General features: G+C 39.1%; 1 protein-coding gene and 1 non-coding gene across 2 annotated transcripts; both read left to right on the forward strand.

Annotated features, from left to right (window-relative positions):
- Positions 1-19,821: 19,821 nt before the first annotated feature.
- Positions 19,822-19,928, forward strand: LOC145956633 (small nucleolar RNA R71). Its single transcript, XR_014432872.1, has one exon. It is a non-coding gene; the product is annotated as a small nucleolar RNA R71 (small nucleolar RNA).
- Positions 19,929-22,091: 2,163 nt separating this feature from the next.
- Positions 22,092-22,622, forward strand: LOC109794103 (uncharacterized). Its single transcript, XM_020353566.2, has one exon. It carries the CDS (start codon positions 22,092-22,094, stop codon positions 22,620-22,622), a length of 531 nt encoding a protein of 176 aa, XP_020209155.2.
- Positions 22,623-23,219: the final 597 nt, after the last annotated feature.

Here is a 23,219-nt window from a genome sequence, read left to right on the forward strand (position 1 = left end):
GAACATTATAGAATTATTAAAGTATCTTAAAAATTAATTATAATTTTGAGAAACTAATATCATAATTAGAATCTTGACCATTAAAAATATAAACTTTTGTCTCTTGATCCTCTCCTAATTATGTTAATTAATATTAATTAAATAAATTAGGATTTGCTTATGCATGTGTCATAATTTCATTGGTTGAGACTTGTATTTTAATTTCAACTAACTATACATTTTTATTAATTATTTGAAGCATACTATATCGATGATAAAATTATTATATCCTTTTGAACATTTTTTCCATAATTTTCTAGCTTAAGGTTTTAGTAGAATAATTTTTTTCTTGTTAAATCCTTAGAGAATTTCTATAAATTTTAATTTAGAGATTTTCTCTCTTAACTATATTTATTCTTAATCTACACTCAATAAATTATTATTTAAGTTATAGATTACTTAAATTTTCTTAAATTGAGTTTCTCATATTTTACAGCGTGCTCTCAATGCTGTCCGAGAAACAGTCAAATTAAATAATAAAATACATGTTATTGAATTAAGAAAATATGGTTAAATAATGCTACATAAATTTCATTCACGGTAACTTATGTAATATTTAATATATATAATAATTTGCAGAAACTTATAGATAAATAGTTATAAAATTTAGGATGTTACAATTATTTTGCTGGATAATCGATTATTCCAGAGAGTTATTCCTGGGATAATCGATTATTTGGAAAATAATCGATTATTGCAGCAAGGCATCCCATTTTGCCTATTGCTGGAATAATCGATTATATTTAACGATAATTGATTATTTTGAGTTAGCTTTCAAAACTTCGTTTTAAGTCTCAAAATAACTTTCCAATCTCTTTAACTCATCATCATACACTCTCTACTTAGCTTAGATATAGATTTTGCTCATGCACACAACATACACAACAAACTAAACCATTCAAAACAATTTATACACTAATTCCTATTACATAGCATTTTCTTTGACACTTTCTTTGACTTTGTTTTTGTGCTTCCAAGTTGTTGTTGTACACACACGTTGTGATCATAAGTTGTTGTTGTACACACATGTTGTGATCATCAAAACTCCTTTAAGCTTCAAGCTCTCCTAAGCTCAACAACATAGTACTAAGGTGATAAGTTGAAAATGGTTTTAAAGTTGAATCCCTTAGTACTTTGTGGGCGACATGGAAGTAGTCGATCCATGTCATGGTTGAATGACCAATTTGAGTAAGGTATCTAGTTAGAGATGTAGTCTTTGACTAGGTACTAGAGAGTGTGTGGTACTTGGAGGACAATGGGTGGGCTAACTCCATATGTGGATTAGTGATGCTAGCCAAGGCCGTGGTAGGCTCATACCCAAACCCTTCTGTCCTGACAGTAGTACTGGACCTCCGAGTTTAAGTGGCACACCTGAGCAATCACCTATTGTTGTCTATACCTGGTTCTCTTCGGAGTTCCTAACGCTGTTCTATACCTGACCTGGTTGAGATAGGTCAAACGCTGGATTCGGTAGGGTTTATGCCACTTAGACTGCTCAACCTCAGTTGTTGGAGATCTCCCAGTTGTATATGTGTGACGACGCATTAAATATTAAGTTGTATATTGATTTTGTTGTATTAAAGTTGCTTCTAAGTTGTATGAATGAGTTGGGTTTTTATGATGAATTGTATGGTCGTTTGTGATGATGACTGAATGAATGAGTAGTATAGTATTTTCCCTATACTTGTATGATTGTTTATTGAACTCTAGCTTACCCTTTTGTTTCCATGTGGATGAACTGCTATGATCATATGGTGTGCGGGAGAAAATCAGGGCTAGGTTGGAGCTATTGGATGAGTCTGCTGCTAGAAGTGGAATTTTTTGGTTCCTAGTGTCAGAGTTACCACCTTGGATAACAGTTTTGTGCTTGACCGACACTAAGAGTTAGTAGTTTTGGATAACTGTATAAATACCTAATACTTAAAAACTTAATTATTCTTATATATTTTTCATGTTTTTGTATTTATGAGTTATCCAATTTTATTATCTATCTTAGTTCACTATTTTTAGTGCGATTCCACTAAGTGTAGGGACCACGGCGGGTAGTTACACTTTTATGGTATCAAAGCCGGTCAAGTCCTTTGGATACTCTATGGGGAGTGATACTTCTAGGTTTCTGTTGTGTCATATCTCTGATATGTGTTAGTCTTTGGTGATTTGTGGAGGTATTATGTTACTGATGTATGGAAAACCGCAAGTGTACGGTTGTCGTCAAGTAATAAATATCGAATCACAGGGACTACGTGTTTGACCTAGAATTACTAGTATTTTAATTTGAATTTTAAAACAGATTGAATTTTTGTTTTGAGATGATAAGATCAGATTTGATGGTAAAAGAGATAGTAATGCAATTAATGAATAAGTGTAGACCCCTAAAATTGTCCGGGTCGGAAATAAAGCTTGAAGACTCTCGAAGACTGAAGAAGGATCAGCCAGAAGGACTTCCAGAAGGCCCAAGGAGGGTTCTCTATAGGTCTAAGAGGTCTTAGGATAGCTAAAAATAGAAAATAGGAGGAATTGGGACCAATACGGGCTGCTTGGGGACCAGTACGGCCTGTATTGAAGTTTTGAACTTCAATACGGCCGTACTGGACTCAATACGGCCGTATTGAAGATTTGTGAACTTCAATACGGCCGTATTGAGTTCAATACGGCCGTATTGAAGAACAAATTCTCAATACGGGCCGTATTGACCCCAGCGCCCGTATTGCTCCTATTTCCTATAAATATGGCGTCATTTGACGTCAATAGACACTTTTCAACCATTTCTTGACTCTCTTATTGAGTGTTCTGGGGTTTTTGAGCAGTGCTCTGCCTTAGGAACCTCTCTGGGAGTCGATCCGACGAAGTTCTGGAATTCCGAGCACTTAGCTTGGAGATTCGAACCTAGTCGAAGGGAAATCCTCCGGATTTCCATAGTTAAAAGTTTTTAGGAAGGAGCGAGCGAGCTTGTAGAGCGAGGGAACGCCAAAAAGCTTCCCAGTTTTACTCAATATATAAAAGCACGCTTCAAGAGGTTTCTTCTTAAATCCTTCCTTTTACTGCTTTCTGTGTGCATATTTAACTGTCATCATGTAGATAGTTAATTTATAATCGCTTATAATAAATAGGGGTAATTTAGTAATTTTACACTATTATTTTAGAAATAATCTGTCATAGGGAACCCGAAAGGGGCGCTGTGGGGTGCTAACACCTTCCCCACGCGTAACCGACTCCCTTACCCAACTCTGGTTGTAATGGCCAAAGTTGATTTATAAAATCAATTGCCTTATCCCTTTTTCCAATGTTTTGAGTAAAACATTGGTGGCGACTCCACGAACCCTCCTTTTGCGAAAACCACTAATCCATGGAGGGTCCCGCTTGGGATTAATATGGATTGGTGAGACATTTAATAAATAAATTGGATAAGATCGACAAGGTCTCAGTTTGAGAACAAGTCATTCTAATAATCCAATACATTTTCAAAACTAAAATAAAAGCGAGCTCGACCGTCTTCGCGACCGCCGAGGCCCGTTTCGGGCCGGTGGCGACAGATGGCGACTCCACTGGGGAAGCCTTGAGAGTCAGTCCCATTTAGTGATGGATTATTTTCAAAATAATAGTCTAAAATTACTTCACTACCCCTCACTTGTATGATAACATGATTTATTATATGGCTTTAATAACTGTTGTTTGTTTAATTTCCGCAATTGTTTGAAATACAAACTGTACACAAACCTTTGCACACAACAGTTCCCTCTATACCCGGGGGCATGAGTGATAATCCATAGGGAGTGGATGTTAGTACGGCCGGTTGATGGGTTTATAGGAGCCTATGAGACCGTTGTCGGAAAAACATCACTCAAGGTGATAACCATGAACTTGAGTCCGACGGTGCGTTGGAGCTTTCCATCGACCTACGATGAGAGGAATTGGGTCCCTATAATGGGGGCACCTTGGGGGCCTTTGACCAAGTGAGAACAGTTAGATCCTCCTTGAATATGCACTTTTCTGTAGGAGACCCCTACCTCGTGATTCGCTCGTGACTGTTCGTGGATGAGTGAATTGTTTGTGCATTTTTATGTGACATTGTATGAGCATACATTTGCACCTTTTAAACATACAACATTCTTTTTTAAATAAAAAGAATAAATAGAAATAAAGATCTTCTAGTACATGGTGTTAACATCTACCTTCATTGCATTCATATAGGTAGTTTTCCCTTTTCACCCAAAAAATACAAAAAAAGATACAAAATATTCAAAAGAAAAATATGTATTTACCCAAACCAAGCAATATCATGCATCATCTTAGGAAAATCCTAAAAACATGATAATGCTTAGTTCAATAAACACAATGCATGCATATTCAACCTCATCATCTCATATCATGCATATAGATCATGGAGAGATCTAGGAGTCATTCATACATCCCTCCTAGTAATTCAGTAATAAACATAAATAAAAAGAAAGGATTAAATCGATGCGTATGTTCAAAAATGGATCGCACGCCGTTCGTCATCAAGTGTAAGCCAACAACCGCGCCAAGCGAGCGCACATCAACTCCGTTGTTGGTAATCAAGACGAATAAAGGGGAAGGTCCGACACCATTAAGGATCACAGTTCCAAGGCCTTTCCCTTGCAAATCAAATAAGGCTGTGCCGTGGATATACGACATCCACTCTTCTGCCGACAGCGATATCTCCAACATCGCTGGACTTGGGGGCATGACTAGGAGTGGCAGGATCTACACTCCCGAAGATCTTCATGATAAAGCCCCCAAGAATAAAGAAAAAGAAGAAAAGAAAACCGAGGAAAAAGAATCCGAGGAGGAGACTGACGAGCTGTTAAAGTTTATCCAACAGAGCGAGTACTCCATCGTGGATCAACTTCATAGGACGCCAGCAAAGATTACGCTGTTGTCGTTGATCCTAAGTTCCGAACCGCATCGGCAAGCTCTGTCGAAAGTCTTGAACGAGGCATACGTGTCGCACACTATCTCCCAAGACGAGTTTGAGGGGATTGTTAGTCACATCAAGGCTAATGATCACCTCACCTTCATCGATGAAGAAATCCCTGCCGAGGGATCAATCCACAACAAGCCCTTGCACATCTCTGTAAAGTGCAAGGAGTATCACATCGCAAAAGTCTTGGTAGATAATGGATCTTCCTTGAACGTGATGCCAAAAAGAACGCTCAAGCAATTGGCGATCAAGGGAGTCCAAATGCGCCCGAGCAACATGATCGTTCGAACCTTCGATGGATCTAAAAGAGAAGTAGTGGGAGAGATCAATCTTCCAATCCAAATTGGACCCACTATCTTTAATGTCGAATTCCAAGTGATGGACATTACTCCCGCATACAGTTGTCTCCTCGGCCGACCTTGGATTCATGATGCGAAAGCTGTACCTTCTACGCTCCACCAGAAAGTCAAATTCATTGTGGGTGACAAGCTGGTGACTGTACAAGCTGAAGATGACATACTCATCAGCAAGCCATCCACCATACCTTATGTGGATGCAGCAGAGGAAGCTTTAGAAACCGCCTTCCAAGCATTGGAGATCGCCAGTGTTGAAACGTTTCCCCGAGAAATGAAGAAGGTAGCCTCCATGCTCACAAAGAATGGATACTTGCCAGGACAAGGATTAGGCAAGGACTCCCAAGGAATCCCGGAGCTACCCATTATCAAGGATAATCCGGGGAAACAAGGGTTAGGATATGACCCTAGTAAAGATCAAAGAACGAAGAGAAACAAAGATCCATCTCGACGTTCTTTAAGCCAGATCTTTAGGAAGGCCGGTTCACAAGTATCAAGGCCGGTCGTCGTCATCAAGTGTTCTTCTCCTTCTGATAGGGATATGTAAACCTGATGACTATTAGAGATTACTCCTCGGGGACAGCCCGACCCCCGAGCCTCGATAGGGCACATGTTTCCACTGTGATTATAATAAAATCATTCATTATTATTTCTTATTGCTTCTCTTCTTGCTTGCAATAAAATTCTAAACCACGTTATTTAACCCTGTTTGAATAAACATGAATGAGGTTAAAATCATCTTAATAATCAATAAACCCGCATCATTTTTATGTGGAAGTGTGCACGACAACTTGGAGCACCTTTTCTTGGCCTCAATAAATGCCATCATGGATAAAAGAAATCCTAAAAAACAAGAGAGGCTCAGCAGGAAACCCAAAAAAGGGGGCTGCACAAAAATAAGAGCAAAAGACCCGCTAGGAATCCCACAAATGGGTTACCTAGGCAAAAATTAGGGTTACAAAAAATAAACAAAAACAGAAGCCCGCTAAGACACCACAAAGGGGTGTTTTAGGCAAAAGTTAGGGCCATCAAAAAGGAAAAACAAAAATAAATCCATGATGGTACCGCCAACAGAATTCAACAAGGGGCTCAAGAAAAGCTATCCAAATTGTCAAAAGCACAATCATTAATAACAAAGATGTGCTTAACTTCATAAGTGTTTAATCAAACTAACCTAAACACTTAAGCCTACCATTGGCCAGCCATTCTTTCAAAATCAATTTTTCAAAAATAAAATTGAATCCCTCTAAAACACAAACTTACAGGAAAAATATATTCTTTCCTTCTCTTCTCTCTTGACCCACGCGATTTTAGAATAATCTAGTGGAAACATGGAGATATAGTAGTCAATAGGAGGGTTGACGTATCTTCTAAAAGAAGGGAAGTATCATTTGGTTGATGGCACCAAAATCAAATATGCATCATTCCTCGGTAACAGAAATCGGCAAAGCACAGTCCGTCTGGAGGAATGGCAAAATCCAAACACAAAAACGCATCGGTTAATTCTTTTGAAAAAAGAATCAAATAGAATTAGGTGCATCATACTGCATACATGCATACAGATGATAGGTGTACTGGAAGATCACTTATTCTCTGTTTATTGAAAAAACAAAAAATAATAAAAAATATAAATTTCAGAAAAAACAATGCGCCCGTACCATGTTCAGTACACCCATACTAAAATCAGGGTTATGAACAAAATTTCAACTCAACATGGGCGTACTGAAATGGATGCGGCCGTATTGGCCATAAAGAAATTTTCAAAGACCTCGTCATGAGGCAATTGCATAAAATAGAAAAAATAGAAAAATTGCTTGTGTATGACAGCAGCAAACAAAATGCAAAGATTCAGAAAATCAACAGTGTCATACAGAATAACTGAGCCTGGAGAGGCTTGCCGAAAGAATACTCTCAGAATAACTAAGCCTGGAGAGGCTTGCCGAAAGAATACTCTCCGAATAACTAAGCCTGGAGAGGCTTGCCGAAAGAATACTCTCAGAATAACTAAGCCTGGAGAGGCTTGCCGAAAGAATACTTTCAGAATAACTGAGCCTGGAGAGGTTCGCCGAAATAATACTCTCAAAATAATTGAGCCTGGAGAGGCTCGCTGAAATAATACTCTCTCATAATAACTGAGACATTTCTGTACAGAAAAAGCCGAAAAACAACAGAAAAGGCAAAAATACAGAAAAAGCCAAAATCAACAAAAAAGGCAAAAACACAGAAAAAGCCAAAATCGAAAAAGGCGAGGATATAGAAAATCCAACAAACAGCTTGTACAGAATAATCGAGCCTGGAGAGGCTCGCAGAAATAATACTCCCCAAAGGGAACCTCAGCTCATGAAGCCAATATCCAACAAGAGCTTTCAAAGCAAGATCGTCAAAATCTCCCAAAGGAAGTACGATCATCCAAGTAATATATCCAAGTCAAAGGACTTCAGACTTCCTCAGTGGAAAGTAGCTCTCCGACTCAGGCATTGAGTGAGGCTAAGCCTGTAGAGGCTTCCTAAATAATACTCTCCCGATCAGACAGAATAATTGAGCCTGGAGAGGCTCGCAGAAATAATACTCCCTCAGAATAATTGAGCCTGGAGAGGCTCGCAGAAAGAATACTCCCTTCAGAATAATTGAGCCTGGAGAGGCTCGCAGAAATAATACTCCTTCAGAATAATTGAGCCTGGAGAGGCTCGCAGAAAGAATACTCCCTCAGAATAATTGAGCCTGGAGAGGCTCGCAGAAACAATACTCTTCCTTCAGAATAGTTGAGCCTAGAAAGGCTCGATTCCCCAGAGATATCTCAAGCTTACACTCACGGGCCAAATTCCCCAGTGAAAGCTATCAGAATGCGATCAGCGAAATCCCCAAAGGAGGCCTGATCATCCAAGAAAAATGTCTAAGGACTTTAAACTTCCCCAATGGAGGATAGCTTTCCAACTCAAAAGCGATGAGTGAAGCTAAGCCTGAAGAGGCTTTCTAAATAATACTCTGGGATGAATAAAAACTTCAAATCCCCAATCGCCTACTAAAGAGGCATCTCTTCAAAAGGAAGACCAATAAACTATTCCCCAAGTGGAATTTGGCTCTCAGCCTAACAAATGAACGTCAAGATGATCTGCCTAACAAAAGAGGCCAATCAACATCAATCCCCAGTGGATGATCGCCTATCCAAGAGGCATCCCCACAAAAGGGGAAGAAAATCAAAAAGATTAATAAAATTCCCCAAGCGGAATTTGGCACCCCGCCAAAACATCGAACATCAAGACTATCTGCCTAACAGAAGAGGCCAGTCAAAAAATCAACATGTCAACATCCCTAGCGGATAACAGCCTACACAGAGGCTACAAAACCAGAAAAGTCAAAAAGAGTCACCCGAATAAGGATAACCGGGATACTCCACCAACGTCGACAGGACGTCAGCCAAACATAAGGCATCGCTCATTTCAAAAAGAGCATCTTTGTGTCTACACCCCAAGGAAACAGAAATTCCTCAATGGGCACCAACCATGCAATGCAAAGTTGGGACACAAGAACCTATGAGTAACTGCACATCCCCGAGACGGATCCCTGCGTTATCCAGCCCTCAGCGGCATCAAAATCAAAATCAAACCGTCGAAACAGCATCGTGGACTGTGGAGACAAATCAATCACAGATCCCTGGAGAGGGCAAACTCGCCATGCCGAAGTGATCAGAAACACGGAGGCAGACCCTGGAGAGGGCAAACTCGCCATGCCGAAGTGAACAGAAACACGGAGGCAGACCCTGGAGAGGGCAAACTCACTTTGCCAAAGTGATCAGAAACACGGAGGCAGACCCTGGAGAGGGCAAACTCAGTACCGAAGTGTTCAGAAAGCACGGAGGTATGCAACTTTCGGCTCGGGCGGCGAGTAAAGTTGTATCTGGAGAGACAGTACTCACAGCTTCCGGCTAGGGCGTCTAGTGAAGCTACCCTGGAGAGGGCAAACTCAGTACCGAAGTGTTCAGAAAGCACGGAGGTATGCAACTTTCGGCTCGGGCGGCGAGTAAAGTTGTATCTGGAGAGACGGTACTCACCCTGGAGAGGGCAAACTCAGTACCGAAGTGTTCAGAAAGCACGGAGGTATGCAACTTTCGGCTCGGGCGGCGAGTAAAGTTGTATCTGGAGAGACGGTACTCACCCTGGAGAGGGCAAACTCAGTACCAAAGTGTTCAGAAAGCACGGAGGTATGCAACTTTCGGCTCGGGCGGCGAGTAAAGTTGTATCTGGAGAGACGGTACTCACCCTGGAGAGGGCAAACTCAGTACCGAAGTGTTCAGAAAGCACGGAGGTATGCAACTTTCGGCTCGGGCGGCGAGTAAAGTTGTATCTGGAGAGACGGTACTCACCCTGGAGAGGGCAAACTCAGTACCAAGTGTTCAGAAAGCACGGAGGTACGCAACTTCCGACTCGGGCAGCGAGTGAAGTTGTACTCACAGCTTCCAGCTAGGGCGTCTAGCGAGGCTAACCTGGAGAGGCTACTCAACCAATTTTCCACCGGAAGACGCTACAAGTCAGAAGGTTGGCACATCACCCGGACAATTGGGTCAACTCCTTTACTTGTCAACCGGTAAACTAAAAGGCCGTTTGACCAAGTAAAGGGGGGGGCAGCTGTAGACCCCTAAAATTGTCCGGGTCGGAAATAAAGCTTGAAGACTCTCGAAGACTGAAGAAGGATCCGCCAGAAGGACTTCTAGAAGGCCCAAGGAGGGTTCTCTATAGGTCTAAGAGGTCTTAGGATAGCTAAAAATAGAAAATAGGAGGAATTGGGACCAATACGGGCTGCTTGGGGACCAGTACGGCCTGTATTGAAGTTTTGAACTTCAATACGGCCGTACTGGACTCAATACGGCCGTATTGAAGATTTGTGAACTTCAATACGGCCGTATTGAGTTCAATACGACCGTATTGAAGAACAAATTCTCAATACGGGCCGTATTGACCCCAGCGCCCGTATTGCTCCTATTTCCTATAAATATGGCGTCATTTGACGTCAATAGACACTTTTCAACCATTTCTTGACTCTCTTATTGAGTGTTCTGGGGTTTTTGAGCAGTGCTCTGCCTTAGGAACCTCTCTGGGAGTCGATCCGACGAAGTTCTGGAATTCCGAGCACTTAGCTTGGAGATTCGAACCTAGTCGAAGGGAAATCCTCCGGATTTCCATAGTTAAAAGTTTTTAGGAAGGAGCGAGCGAGCTTGTAGAGCGAGGGAACGCCAAAAAGCTTCCCAGTTTTACTCAATATATAAAAGCACGCTTCAAGAGGTTTCTTCTTAAATCCTTCCTTTTACTGCTTTCTGTGTGCATATTTAACTGTCATCATGTAGATAGTTAATTTATAATCGCTTATAATAAATAGGGGTAATTTAGTAATTTTACACTATTATTTTAGAAATAATCTGTCATAGGGAACCCGAAAGGGGCGCTGTGGGGTGCTAACACCTTCCCCACGCGTAACCGACTCCCTTACCCAACTCTGGTTGTAATGGCCAAAGTTGATTTATAAAATCAATTGCCTTATCCCTTTTTCCAATGTTTTGAGTAAAACATTGGTGGCGACTCCACGAACCCTCCTTTTGCGAAAACCACTAATCCATGGAGGGTCCCGCTTGGGATTAATATGGATTGGTGAGACATTTAATAAATAAATTGGATAAGATCGACAAGGTCTCAGTTTGAGAACAAGTCATTCTAATAATCCAATACATTTTCAAAACTAAAATAAAAGCGAGCTCGACCGTCTTTGCGACCGCCGAGGCCCGTTTCGGGCCGGTGGCGACAATAAGATAAAACTTTAAGATAAGATAAGGAGATTTCCGGGAATCTAGGGTTCGCACAAAGAGTTCCAACAATATTGAATTATTATTTTCATTAATTAATTCTATTCCATCTTGAAGGTAGTCTTAACCTAATTTAATCCTTGCACCTTCTCAGGCTACGAGGACGTGTTTAATTAAAATTAATCTCTACTCTCGTGGTAATTACGTTCAATTAAACCCATTAAGATCTTTGTTAATCTATTGCTCCTCGAAAGCTTAAATCAACTCTCGTGATTTAACACTCAAGTCTGTTCCTTTAGGTTCCGATAATTAGGTTCTCCTCTCAGTTCATCCCTAATTATCTATGATTATGAAAATTAAGATTAATTGTTTATCATAATTATAATCAAGTTCTCCTCTCAGTTCATCCTTAATTAATGTTATTATGAAAACAATAATATTAAAGTTCATATATAAAATATAAAAGAACAGATCAAGAATTGGAATAAAATTAAGAAACTGAATAATGCATTAATAAAGAGGTTCTCAGAGGCTAAGCCCTGATCCCAGAAAAAGGGAAACTACTCACAGGAGTTCATAGTAGTTCTCCAAGAAAAGAAGAATAAAAGAAAAGCAAACCTTAGAGTCGATGGCACAGGCGCCCAACCTTCTCCAAGTGTCAAAAACTAAAAAAAACTGTCTCCGAAACAAAAATCTCCGTTCTAGGCTAACCTCATCTAATTTATAACCTAAAAGGGTAAAAAGGTAAAACTACCAAGATAAAAATTACAAAGATAAAATAAAAATAAAACATAAAACTTAAAAAGCTGGGACGCGAAGTGAATCACGGCCGTGACTGAGAATCACGACCGTGATCTTCTCTGGAGCACATCTATGAAGGGTCAGTGGCGTTCACGGGTGTGATTGGGAGTCACGGCCGTGATTTTCTCTGGTGAATCACGGGCGTGATTTAGAATCACGGCCGTGATTTTCCCTGTAGCTCAGCATTTCCTCTTTAATTCTTAAATCTTGATCCTGCTCAGAGAAAACACAACACATACCAAGAAAAGCATAAAATAGGAAAATGATATAAAAATTTATTAAAAACATGAAAGATATGCATGATTATGCTATGAATTCTTGTGAATTAAAGTGCTAAAATACGAGTAAAATACACAACATCAAATAACCCCAAACTTGAACTTTTGTTTGTCCTCAAACAATAATTAGCACTTTGAAAAAAAAAATCATCAAGAATTAACTGAGCATTTAAAATCTTCACTCTTAGTCTCACAAGGTCCAATTAGAATCTTAATCTTTCATTACTAGCGCCAACTCTTAGTTTCTAAGAGTTTCATGATGTCAAATCTTGTAAAGCTCATTAGTCAAACGAAGATAATTTAACAGAAATAATTTTTCAATGCTTGTGACACAAATAGGGGTAATATTTTTATTTTTGTTTTTGTCTCACCTAAAACATTTCCCCAGTAGCCAATCAGTGTAGAGAGGATGATAATTTCAAGAACACGTAGCCTCAAAGGGGGTCTAGCTATTTTACTAAACAATTCCCCAGTAGCTAATTAGTTCCCTTAGTTTTCTAAGGTTAAGAATATTCTCCCTCTAACCTATGACCTCAAAGGGGTGCTAGGTGATTTTTTTTTTTTTTATTACCCCCCAAAAGCTTTTAAGCACGAATTAAAAAGAATTTATCTTCAAGAGACTATTTTTATAATTCTCGATCATTTCAAGCCTCAATACTAAGAACCAAGTGCTAGCCACAAAACCAGCTAATTTTTCAACCTTTTGTTCTGAGACTTCAAGATTCAATTCATCACATTCAGTGTTTTCAAAGACGAACAATTTCATTAAAAATATTTACTTTTCAAACACAAATTCAAGCTGGGATTAACTGAATATGTATATATGCATGATTTTTTTTTTTTTTTTTTTTTTTTTTTTTTTTTTTACTTTGCATGAATGAATGAAATGCGTACATCCTCCTAACCCCAAACTTAAAGATTTGCTTGTCCCGAAGCAAAGAGCTAATGAATGCATGATAGATTATTTTGACAAAATTATAAAATGCATGAATATGCAACCAACCCACAACAGAAAGGAATGCTTGTCCCTAAGCATCAGAGTAAAATAAGGAATAAGAAAGATCTCACTGTGGTGGAAAATCATCTGGATACCGTTGAATGTGCCATTGATACATTTGATCAACCATGTAATTATAATGCTGCTGGCGTTCATCCATTTGTTTCAGCCGGTTATCCATTGATTGAATAGCTGCCAGGATAGCAGCATTGTCCACCTCAGGTCCAGGATGTAGAGGGGGTTGTTCAGGAGCTGCTTCCTCATCTGCAGGAGCCGCTTCCTCAGCTGCTGGAGGTAGGTCCTCTAATGGCTCCAGTGGAAACTGCCGTGTAGCCCGGTTCTTCACGGTGTATGTTGGATTTGGTAACTGGTGGTGCACTCCCGACTGGGTTACTACAAAGTAGTATTTATCATCTTCATCTTTCGCAATGCAGTTCATAGAAGAACAGGTAGCAAAATTAATAGTACGGCTTCCAGGGAGTGGTTCTAACTGGTCCAGCCAAGCGTGATAGCCAAGGTGTTTGGCTATAGTGGTAATGAGGCCGCCATTCACAATCGCACCGTGGCTGGTATTGGAAATACTCTGGAACTGTCGTGCCAAATGACTGCCAGAATCAATAGGCTCCTCTCTGTTTTCCATCATAGCCCATAAAAGTAAAGGTCGCTCAAACGAACCTTTCCTTCAGAATCACCTCGGGCCAAAACAGTAGAGGCAATAAAGCGGTGCATAATACGGATGGCGGGATGGCGGAAAGCAGAGGAATTACATTTTCCAGCGACCCAATTACTTGTACCTGTCAAACTATACCAAAAAGAACCAGGGTTGAAAGAACTTGGGGTTCTCGTGCTCCCTCCAGTGGGAAATCCAAAAATATTATTGAACTGAGCCAGGGTTAATTCGTGTTCTTGGTTAAACATACGGAAAGAAATCAAACCTTCAGAACAATTTGGCCCAGATAATATTTCCGTGTGGAGAGAGCTCAAGAACTCAAGAACTAGTCGAGGATAAACAACATCATTATGCATGGTAGCAAAGGTTGTCCACCCAATGTTAGTTAACATGAAATTGATATCAGCACGTAAACCCAACTTACGAATAAATGGGAAGTCGAGATACCTGGTAGGATGGATAGTGCGGAAGCGTAATACCTCGTTCCGCTCACGCTGTTCATCGTTCCGATAGAACCTCGGAGGAAGGTGCGGAATTTCACTTGCTTCTTCCTCGTAACTGTGGGTATCGGAAGCGGTGGAGGACGAACCAACGGTACGGGTGCGCTTGGGAGCCATGGATGAACGGAAGGAGTGAATGTGGGAGGAAGAGGGAAGAAGAGGAAGAAGAAGTGAGAAGCTAGGGTTTGGGAGAGAAGAAAAGAGAGAATGGGCAGAGTTCGTAAGTTTGAGAGAAGTGAGAATGTAAAAGGAGGGGGAAAAATATATAAGGGAAAGGGGAATTTCAAAAATCACGGGTTGTATCTGTTGAGCGTCAGCAGGGAATCACGGGCGTGATTGGAAATCACGGCCGTGATTCTCTTTGTGATTTTTCAAAAATTCAAACAGAGGAGATCACACCCGTGATTTATAATCACGGTCGTGATTCTCTCTGGGGTTTTCCAAAAATTTTCCAGAGAAGATCACGCCCGTGATTTATAATCACGGTCGTGATTCTCTCTGGGGTTTTCCAAAAATTTTCCAGAGAAGATCACGGTCGTGATTCTCTCTGGGGTTTTCCAAAAATTTTCCAGAGAAGATCACGCCCGTGATTTAGAATCACGGTCGTGATTCTCTCTGGAACTCTGAAATTTTATTTTATTATTATTATTATTATTTTTTATTTTTATTTTTTTTTAAGAAACTTGAGTAGGTTCCTGAAGAACCATAGAGTATAATTTTTCTAAGTGTTCCCCATGGAAATATAACTTCAATCTCTGTGCATTGACCTTGAATATGTCGCCTTTATCGTTTCTGATTTCTACAGCTCCATAGGGATATACTTTTTGAACTGTAAAAGGCCCTGACCATCTTGACTTCAATTTTCCAGGAAACAATCTGAGTCTGGAATTAAATAATAGCACCGAGTCCCCTTGCTTGAATTCTCTTCTATGTATATGCTTGTCATGCCACCTCTTTGTTCTTTCTTTGTAAATCTTAGCATTTTCATATGAGTCTAATCTGATTTCTTCAAGCTCATTGAGTTCCAATTTCCTTTTTTCTCCAGCATCCTTTAGGTCATAGTTGAAGTATTTTATTGCCCACAAAGCCTTGTGTTCTAGCTCCACAGGAAGATGGCAAGATTTGCCATAAATCAGCCTAAATGGAGACATGCCAATAGGTGTTTTGTAAGCAGTCCTGTAGGCCCAAAGAGCTTCATCTAATCTTAAAGACCAGTCCTTTCTTGTTGTAGATACAGTCTTCTCAAGGATCTTTTTGATTTCTCTGTTGGATATTTCTACCTGTCCACTTGTTTGAGGGTGATAAGGTGTACCAACCTTGTGAGTGACTCCATACTTTTTTAAGAGAGATTCAAACTTTCTTTCAATAAAATGTGAGCCTCCATCACTGATCACAGCTCTTGGGACCCCAAATCTTGGAAATATAATTCTTTTGAAGAGTTTAATGACAGTATTTGAATCACTCGTTTGAGCGGGAATCGCTTCTACCCACTTGGACACATAATCAACTGCAACTAATATGAACTTGTAACCTTTAGAACTTGGGAATGGTCCCATGTAATCTACTCCCCATACATCAAAAATTTCTACTTCTAAAATCCCATTTAATGGCATTTCATGTTTCCTGGATATATTCCCTGATCTTTGGCATTGGTCACAAGAATTTACCATCTTCCAGGTATCCTTAAATAAGTTTGGCCAGTAAAAACCAGATTGTAGAATTTTAGCTGCAGTTTTTGACGTACTAGCATGCCCTCCATATGCGGAAGAATGACATGAGTGAATGATGTGAGGAGCTGCTTCTTCTGAGATACACCTTCTGTAGATACCATCTCTACACCTCTTATATAGGTAAGGTTCATCCCAAATAAAGCTGTTAAGGTCACTAAAGAATTTCTTCTTTTGTTGATAATTAAAGTCTTCAGGAAGGACTCCACATGCTAAGTAATTCGCATAATCTGCATACCAGGGACTGTTTTTCACAACAACTGCTAAAAGCTTTTTGTCTGGGAAGCTGTCATTAATAGGGAGTTCCTCCTTTGTTGCTTGGTCTTGTGGAAGTCGAGAGAGATGATCAGCTACTACATTTTCTACTCCCTTTCTGTCCACAATCTCTAAATCAAATTCTTGTAAAAGGAGAATCCATCTGAGGAGCCTAGGTTTAGCATCCTTTTTATTAAAAAGATACTTTAGGGCAGAGTGATCTGTGTAAACAATAACCTTAGACCCCACAAGATAAGATCTGAACTTTTCAAAAGCATAGACGACTGCTAACAATTCTTTTTCTGTTGTTGCATAATTGGCTTGGGCTTCATCAAGAGTCTTGCTGGCATAGTATATAGCATGAACCTTCTTGTCCTTTCTTTGTCCCAATACAGCTCCTATAGCATAGTCACTTGCATCACACATGATTTCAAAAGGAAGGCTCCAGTCAGGAGTTTGCAGAATAGGAGCTGTAGTGAGAGCTTCTTTCAACCTGTAGAATGCATTCTTACAAGAAACATCAAAGTTAAAAGGTACCTCTTTCACAAGTAGATTAGATAATGGTTTAGAGATTTTTGAAAAATCTTTAATAAACCTTCGGTAGAAACCGGCATGCCCTAAGAAACTTCTAACACCTTTAACATCAATTGGAAGAGGCAATTTATCAATTACTTCTATTTTTGCTCTATCTACCTCAATTCCTCTCCCAGATATTAGGTGTCCTAAGACAATTCCTTCTTGTACCATAAAATGACATTTTCCCAATTTAAGACTAAATTCACTTCAGAGCAACGCTGCAATACTTTAGTTAGATTTAATAGACAGTCATCAAAGGAAATACCATAAACTGAAAAGTCATCCATGAAAACTTCCATCTCTTTTTCTAATAAATCACTAAAGATTGCAGTCATACATCTTTGAAAGGTAGCAGGTGCATTACATAGGCCAAAAGGCATTCTCCTATAAGCAAAAGTACCATAGGGACATGTAAAAGTAGTTTTCTCTTAGTCTAATGGATGAATAGGGATTTGATGAAAACCGGAGTATCCGTCCAAATAACAAAAGTATGAATGCATTGCTAACCTTTCAAGCATTTGATCAATAAAAGGTAAGGGAAAGTGATCCTTTCTAGTGGCATTATTTAATTTTCTATAATCAACACACATACGCCACCCAGTCACAGTTCTTGTGGGAATTAATTCATTATTATCATTTTTAACTACTGTCATCCCACCTTTCTTAGGAACCACATGAACTGGACTTACCCAAGGACTATCAGATATAGCATAAATTACCTTAGCATCCAATAATTTCAAAATTTCTTTCTTTACCTCTTCTTTCATCTTGGGATTTAGTCTTCTTTGAGCTTCAACAGAAGGTTTGGATCCTTCCTCCAAGAAGATGCGATGCATACAAAATGAAGAACTAATTCCCTTTATATCAGCCATAGTATATCCAATAACTTTTCTAAATTTTCTCAACTCATTGAGAAGTTTTTCAGTTTCTTTTTCATTTAAAGCTGAATTTACTATGACTGGATAAGTGGAATTAGCCCCCAAAAACTCATACCTTAAAGATGAAGGAAGTGGTTTAAGTTCTAACTTTGGAGAGTTTTCTTCTTGCCAATCTGTTGAAGACTCAAGAAGACTTTCTACTAGAGGATCTTTTTCTTTACACGGGGGACTTGAATCGATCAAGCAAGCATAATTAGGTTGAATCCCCTCAAGATCTATGTGCTTTCCTCCAACTAGAAAATTCTCCAAGGGATCCCTCAAAATAGATCTCATGACTTCTTCCTCCATGTCTTTAGGCAATATATCAACCCTGCAGCAAATATTTTCAAGAGAAGGTTGTCTAACAGATTTAGCAATATTAAATTCCATTGTTTCATCATTAATGGATAAGGACAATTTTCCATGTTTGACATCTACTATCACGCCTGCTGTAGCCAAAAATGGTCTACCTAGTATGATTGGTATTTGTTTGTCCTCTTCCATTTCTAAAACAACAAAATCTCCCGGAATTAAAAATTTACCTATCTTAACTGGAACATCTTCTAAAATTCCTATGGGATATTTTATAGATCTATCTGCTAACTGGATTGACATTGCTGTAGGCTTTAATTCTCCCATATCTAATTTCTTGCAAATTGATAAAGGCATTAAACTGATACTTGCCCCAAGGTCACATAAGGCTTTTTCAAACCTTAGATTTCCAATGAGACAAGGTATAGAGAAACTACCAGGATCCTTAAGTTTTTTGGGCAAATTATGATGGATCAATGTAACAGTCTCTCTATCATCCAATTTCCTTCGGTTAGCTAAAAGATCCTTAAGAAATTTAGCATATGTAGGCATCTGTTGTAGAGCTTCTACAAATGGAATGTTTACATACACTTGTTTGATCATATTTAAAAATTTTTCAAATTGTCTATCAAGTTTAGTCCTTGCTAACCTTTGAGGAAAAGGAATTGGAGGGTGATAAACAGTTTGAGGCTTTGATGAAGATACTTTTTCTTTTTCTAATCTCTCTTTTTCAGGTTTTTCAACCATAGGAGAAGCGTCTTCATCAATCTCAATATTATCATTTTGATTAGACACAGGTCTGTCTAATTTCTTCCCACTCCTTAAAGTAACAGCATTAACATTTTCAGCTGGGTTTGCAACTGTTTTACCTGCGAACTTACCTGGAGAATTGTTTGAACTAGGCATCAACTGTGCAATTTGATTTTCCAGCATCTTGTTGTGGAGAGTAATATTCTCAACCTTGACAGCAAGGTTTTGAATAGAATTTGCCATTGAATCATTGGTCTGTTTTTGATTAGTGACAAAATTCTCCATAAGGTTTTCTAATCTTGAAACACTTTGTTGAATTGAGGGTGTCTGTACTGGATTTCCTTCCCCATTAATGAAGTGATTGGACGGACGGAAATTAGGTTGCTGATTGCTAGTTCCTTGAACTGGGTTATTCTTCCAAGAAAAGTTAGGATGATTCTTCCAACCAGGGTTGTATGTGTTGGAATATGGATTACTCTTCTCTCTTCGAGGAGTGTCATAGAAATTATGAGAAGCTGCCACCTGTTCAGTAGTATCTTCTTTTTCTCCAGTAAAAATTGAGGTACAATCTACTGCAGTGTGCCCTTGTTCCCTACAAAGGTCACATACTTGATTTGTAGCCACTGAATTAACCTTAGCTTTTTCCATCTTGTCTAATCTTTGATTAAGAGTATCAAATTTTGCTAAGAGTAACTCAATATTGTTCACTTCATATCGCCCCGGAGTTCCTTTCCTTGCTGTGACTTCTCTTTCACTGTATTGGCTGTGATTTGAGGCTACATTTTCCAAAATAATCATGCAGTCATTAATAGGTTTCCCCATGAAAGATCCTCCAGCTGCTGAGTCTAATATCATGGTGCTTTGTTGGTCCAATCCTTCAAAGAAAAATTGGATGGTAAGCCAACGGTTGAAGCCATGTTGTGGGCATGCTTGAAGATATCCTTTGAACCGCTCCCATGCTTCATAAATAGTCTCTCCAGTGCCTTGTTGGAAATTAGTGATTTTCTTCCTCAATTCTTTAGTTTTAGAAGGAGGAAAGAATTTCTCTAGAAAAGCTCTTTCACATAATTCCCAAGTTGCTATCTTTTCTCTAGGCACTGTTCTTAGCCACACCTTTGCCTTATCTCTCAAGGTGAGTGAGAATAAGCGGAGTCGCATTCCATCAGAAACTTCATCATCAAATTGCTGGGTCTCACAGATTTCCAAGAACCCCTCTTAGTGGTCATTAGGATCTTCTGATGGTAGTCCTCCAAAGGTGTTCTGTTTGAGCATATTCACCAGAGAAGCTGGTACAGTAGCTCCAGTTTGCATCTCCCCTCCAGGTATCCCACGAGCTACGGGTGCAGAGTAATCCCGAAGCGGTAAATTATCTCGTTGTGCAGCCATGTCAAATTCTCTAGAAAGGTTTCTTTTCCTTCTCAGGAGAGTTCTTTCAATCTCAGGATCAAGTGGTGTTGGTTTCCCAAGACGTAGAGATCTCTTTTGCATTAACCCTAAGGCACTGCAAAAAAAAAAGAAAGTGACCCGTGAAATCTGAATTGGAGAAGTAAACACTAAAAAAAAAAAAAAAAATTATTTATTTATTTAATTTTTTTTTTTTTTTTTTAAAAAAATTCGAATTAAAATAATTGTAATTTAAATCAAGAGACGTAGTCCCCGGCAACGGCGCCAAAAACTTGATGTATGGAAAACCGCAAGTGTACGGTTGTCGTCAAGTAATAAATATCGAATCACAGGGACTACGTGTTTGACCTAGAATTACTAGTATTTTAATTTGAATTTTAAAACAGATTGAATTTTTGTTTTGAGATGATAAGATCAGATTTGATGGTAAAAGAGATAGTAATGCAATTAATGAATAAGATAAAACTTTAAGATAAGATAAGGAGATTTCCGGGAATCTAGGGTTTGCACAAAGAGTTCCAACAATATTGAATTATTATTTTCATTAATTAATTCTATTCCATCTTGAAGGTAGTCTTAACCTAATTTAATCCTTGCACCTTCTCAGGCTACGAGGACGTGTTTAATTAAAATTAATCTCTACTCTCGTGGTAATTACGTTCAATTAAACCCATTAAGATCTTTGTTAATCTATTGCTCCTCGAAAGCTTAAATCAACTCTCGTGATTTAACACTCAAGTCTGTTCCTTTAGGTTCCGATAATTAGGTTCTCCTCTCAGTTCATCCCTAATTATCTATGATTATGAAAATTAAGATTAATTGTTTATCATAATTATAATCAAGTTCTCCTCTCAGTTCATCCTTAATTAATGTTATTATGAAAACAATAATATTAAAGTTCATATATAAAATATAAAAGAACAGATCAAGAATTGGAATAAAATTAAGAAACTGAATAATGCATTAATAAAGAGGTTCTCAGAGGCTAAGCCCTGATCCCAGAAAAAGGGAAACTACTCACAGGAGTTCATAGTAGTTCTCCAAGAAAAGAAGAATAAAAGAAAAGCAAACCTTAGAGTCGATGGCACAGGCGCCCAACCTTCTCCAAGTGTCAAAAACTAAAAAAAACTGTCTCCGAAACAAAAATCTCCGTTCTAGGCTAACCTCATCTAATTTATAACCTAAAAGGGTAAAAAGGTAAAACTACCAAGATAAAAATTACAAAGATAAAATAAAAATAAAACATAAAACTTAAAAAGCTGGGACGCGAAGTGAATCACGGCCGTGACTGAGAATCACGACCGTGATCTTCTCTGGAGCACATCTATGAAGGGTCAGTGGCGTTCACGGGTGTGATTGGGAGTCACGGCCGTGATTTTCTCTGGTGAATCACGGGCGTGATTTAGAATCACGGCCGTGATTTTCCCTGTAGCTCAACATTTCCTCTTTAATTCTTAAATCTTGATCCTGCTCAGAGAAAACACAACACATACCAAGAAAAGCATAAAATAGGAAAATGATATAAAAATTTATTAAAAACATGAAAGATATGCATGATTATGCTATGAATTCTTGTGAATTAAAGTGCTAAAATACGAGTAAAATACACAACATCAGTTACTAAAAGGATGTTTGAATTCTTGTAGTATGGTGAGACCCTAGTATGATCACATAGCTAGGGCCATGGAGATGATGGCCATGGAGATGCAACAGTAGACTGCACATTTTGCTAGGGCGGATGCAGAGAGAGTTGTAGCAGGTCCTACTAAGTCTCATATGAGCAGGGATCTAGTTGAGTTCAGGAAGTGTAGTCCTCCTCAATTCAGGAGTGATGCAGATCTGGAGGTGGCTGACCACTGGATTTGCGAGTTGGAGAAGATATTCTCAGTTTTGGGTTGTTCAGAAGAGCGGAAGCTCGCGTATGTAGTGTATGTGTTGACAGGGGAGGTAGAGCATTGGTGGAGGGGTACTAGTCAGATGTTGATTGACCGTGGAGTAGTTGTGGGCTGGGTGTGCTTCAATAGGGTTTTCCTCGAGAAGTACTTCCTAGAAAGTGTCAGGCATGCTCGGGAGGTAGAGTTTATGAGATTGCAGCAGGGTGAGATGTTAGTGACTGAGTACGCCATGAGATTCAAGCATTTGGCACGCTTCTACACCCAAGCCATCTTTGAGGCTTGGAAGTGTAGGAAGTTTGCTGAAGGATTGAAGTATGATTTGAGGAGAGTGGTGGTGCCTATGGCCATCACAAAGTTTCCAGCCTTGGTAGAGAAGGCGAATGTTGTAGAGCGGCTAGAGAGCGTCGACTAGAGAGCGACTAGTCTGAAATTCAAGAGAAGACAGAAGTCATTTGATAGAAATCTAATCCCCAAGGATCCCTTTAGAAGAGGTAAGACCAAGAAGGGTGAAGGTTGATCCAAGGAGACTCACACATGAAGACCATTGGGCCTTTAACTAGGTCCATGGTTAGGAGGCTAAAGGAGGGTTTTACAGAGGAGGTGTTTCTTAGACCTATGCTCAATATGAGTATTGAGTATGATTCCTCTTTTTAGTCTCATAGTCTCTATTGTACATACATTGTATAGTTTGATTTCTTGTACCTTGTATATAGTAGATACTTGTATAGGTGTATTTTGCCTTTGTATTTGTGAGACACTTTCTTTCTTTTATTTTAGGTTATCCTTTAAGAAAATTAGGGTATGTTACTTGGAGACTTTTGCTCCATTTGACCTTGTATTAAGGGTCATTCATTTTTGTATTTTTCAGTAGTAGAAGTGGGGTGACAAATAGCAAGGTGTGTAGGTGCAACTAGTAATTGGGTCAGAATTGGGCCTAGGCCAAATTTTACATATTGGGCTTGTTTTGCTCCATATTTTCCAAGGAATTGATTTATCTATGTCTCACCAT

This window comes from Cajanus cajan, chromosome 3, assembly GCF_000230855.2.
Source record: "Cajanus cajan strain Asha chromosome 3, NIPB_CcT2T_4, whole genome shotgun sequence".
Taxonomy (NCBI): domain Eukaryota; kingdom Viridiplantae; phylum Streptophyta; class Magnoliopsida; order Fabales; family Fabaceae; genus Cajanus; species Cajanus cajan.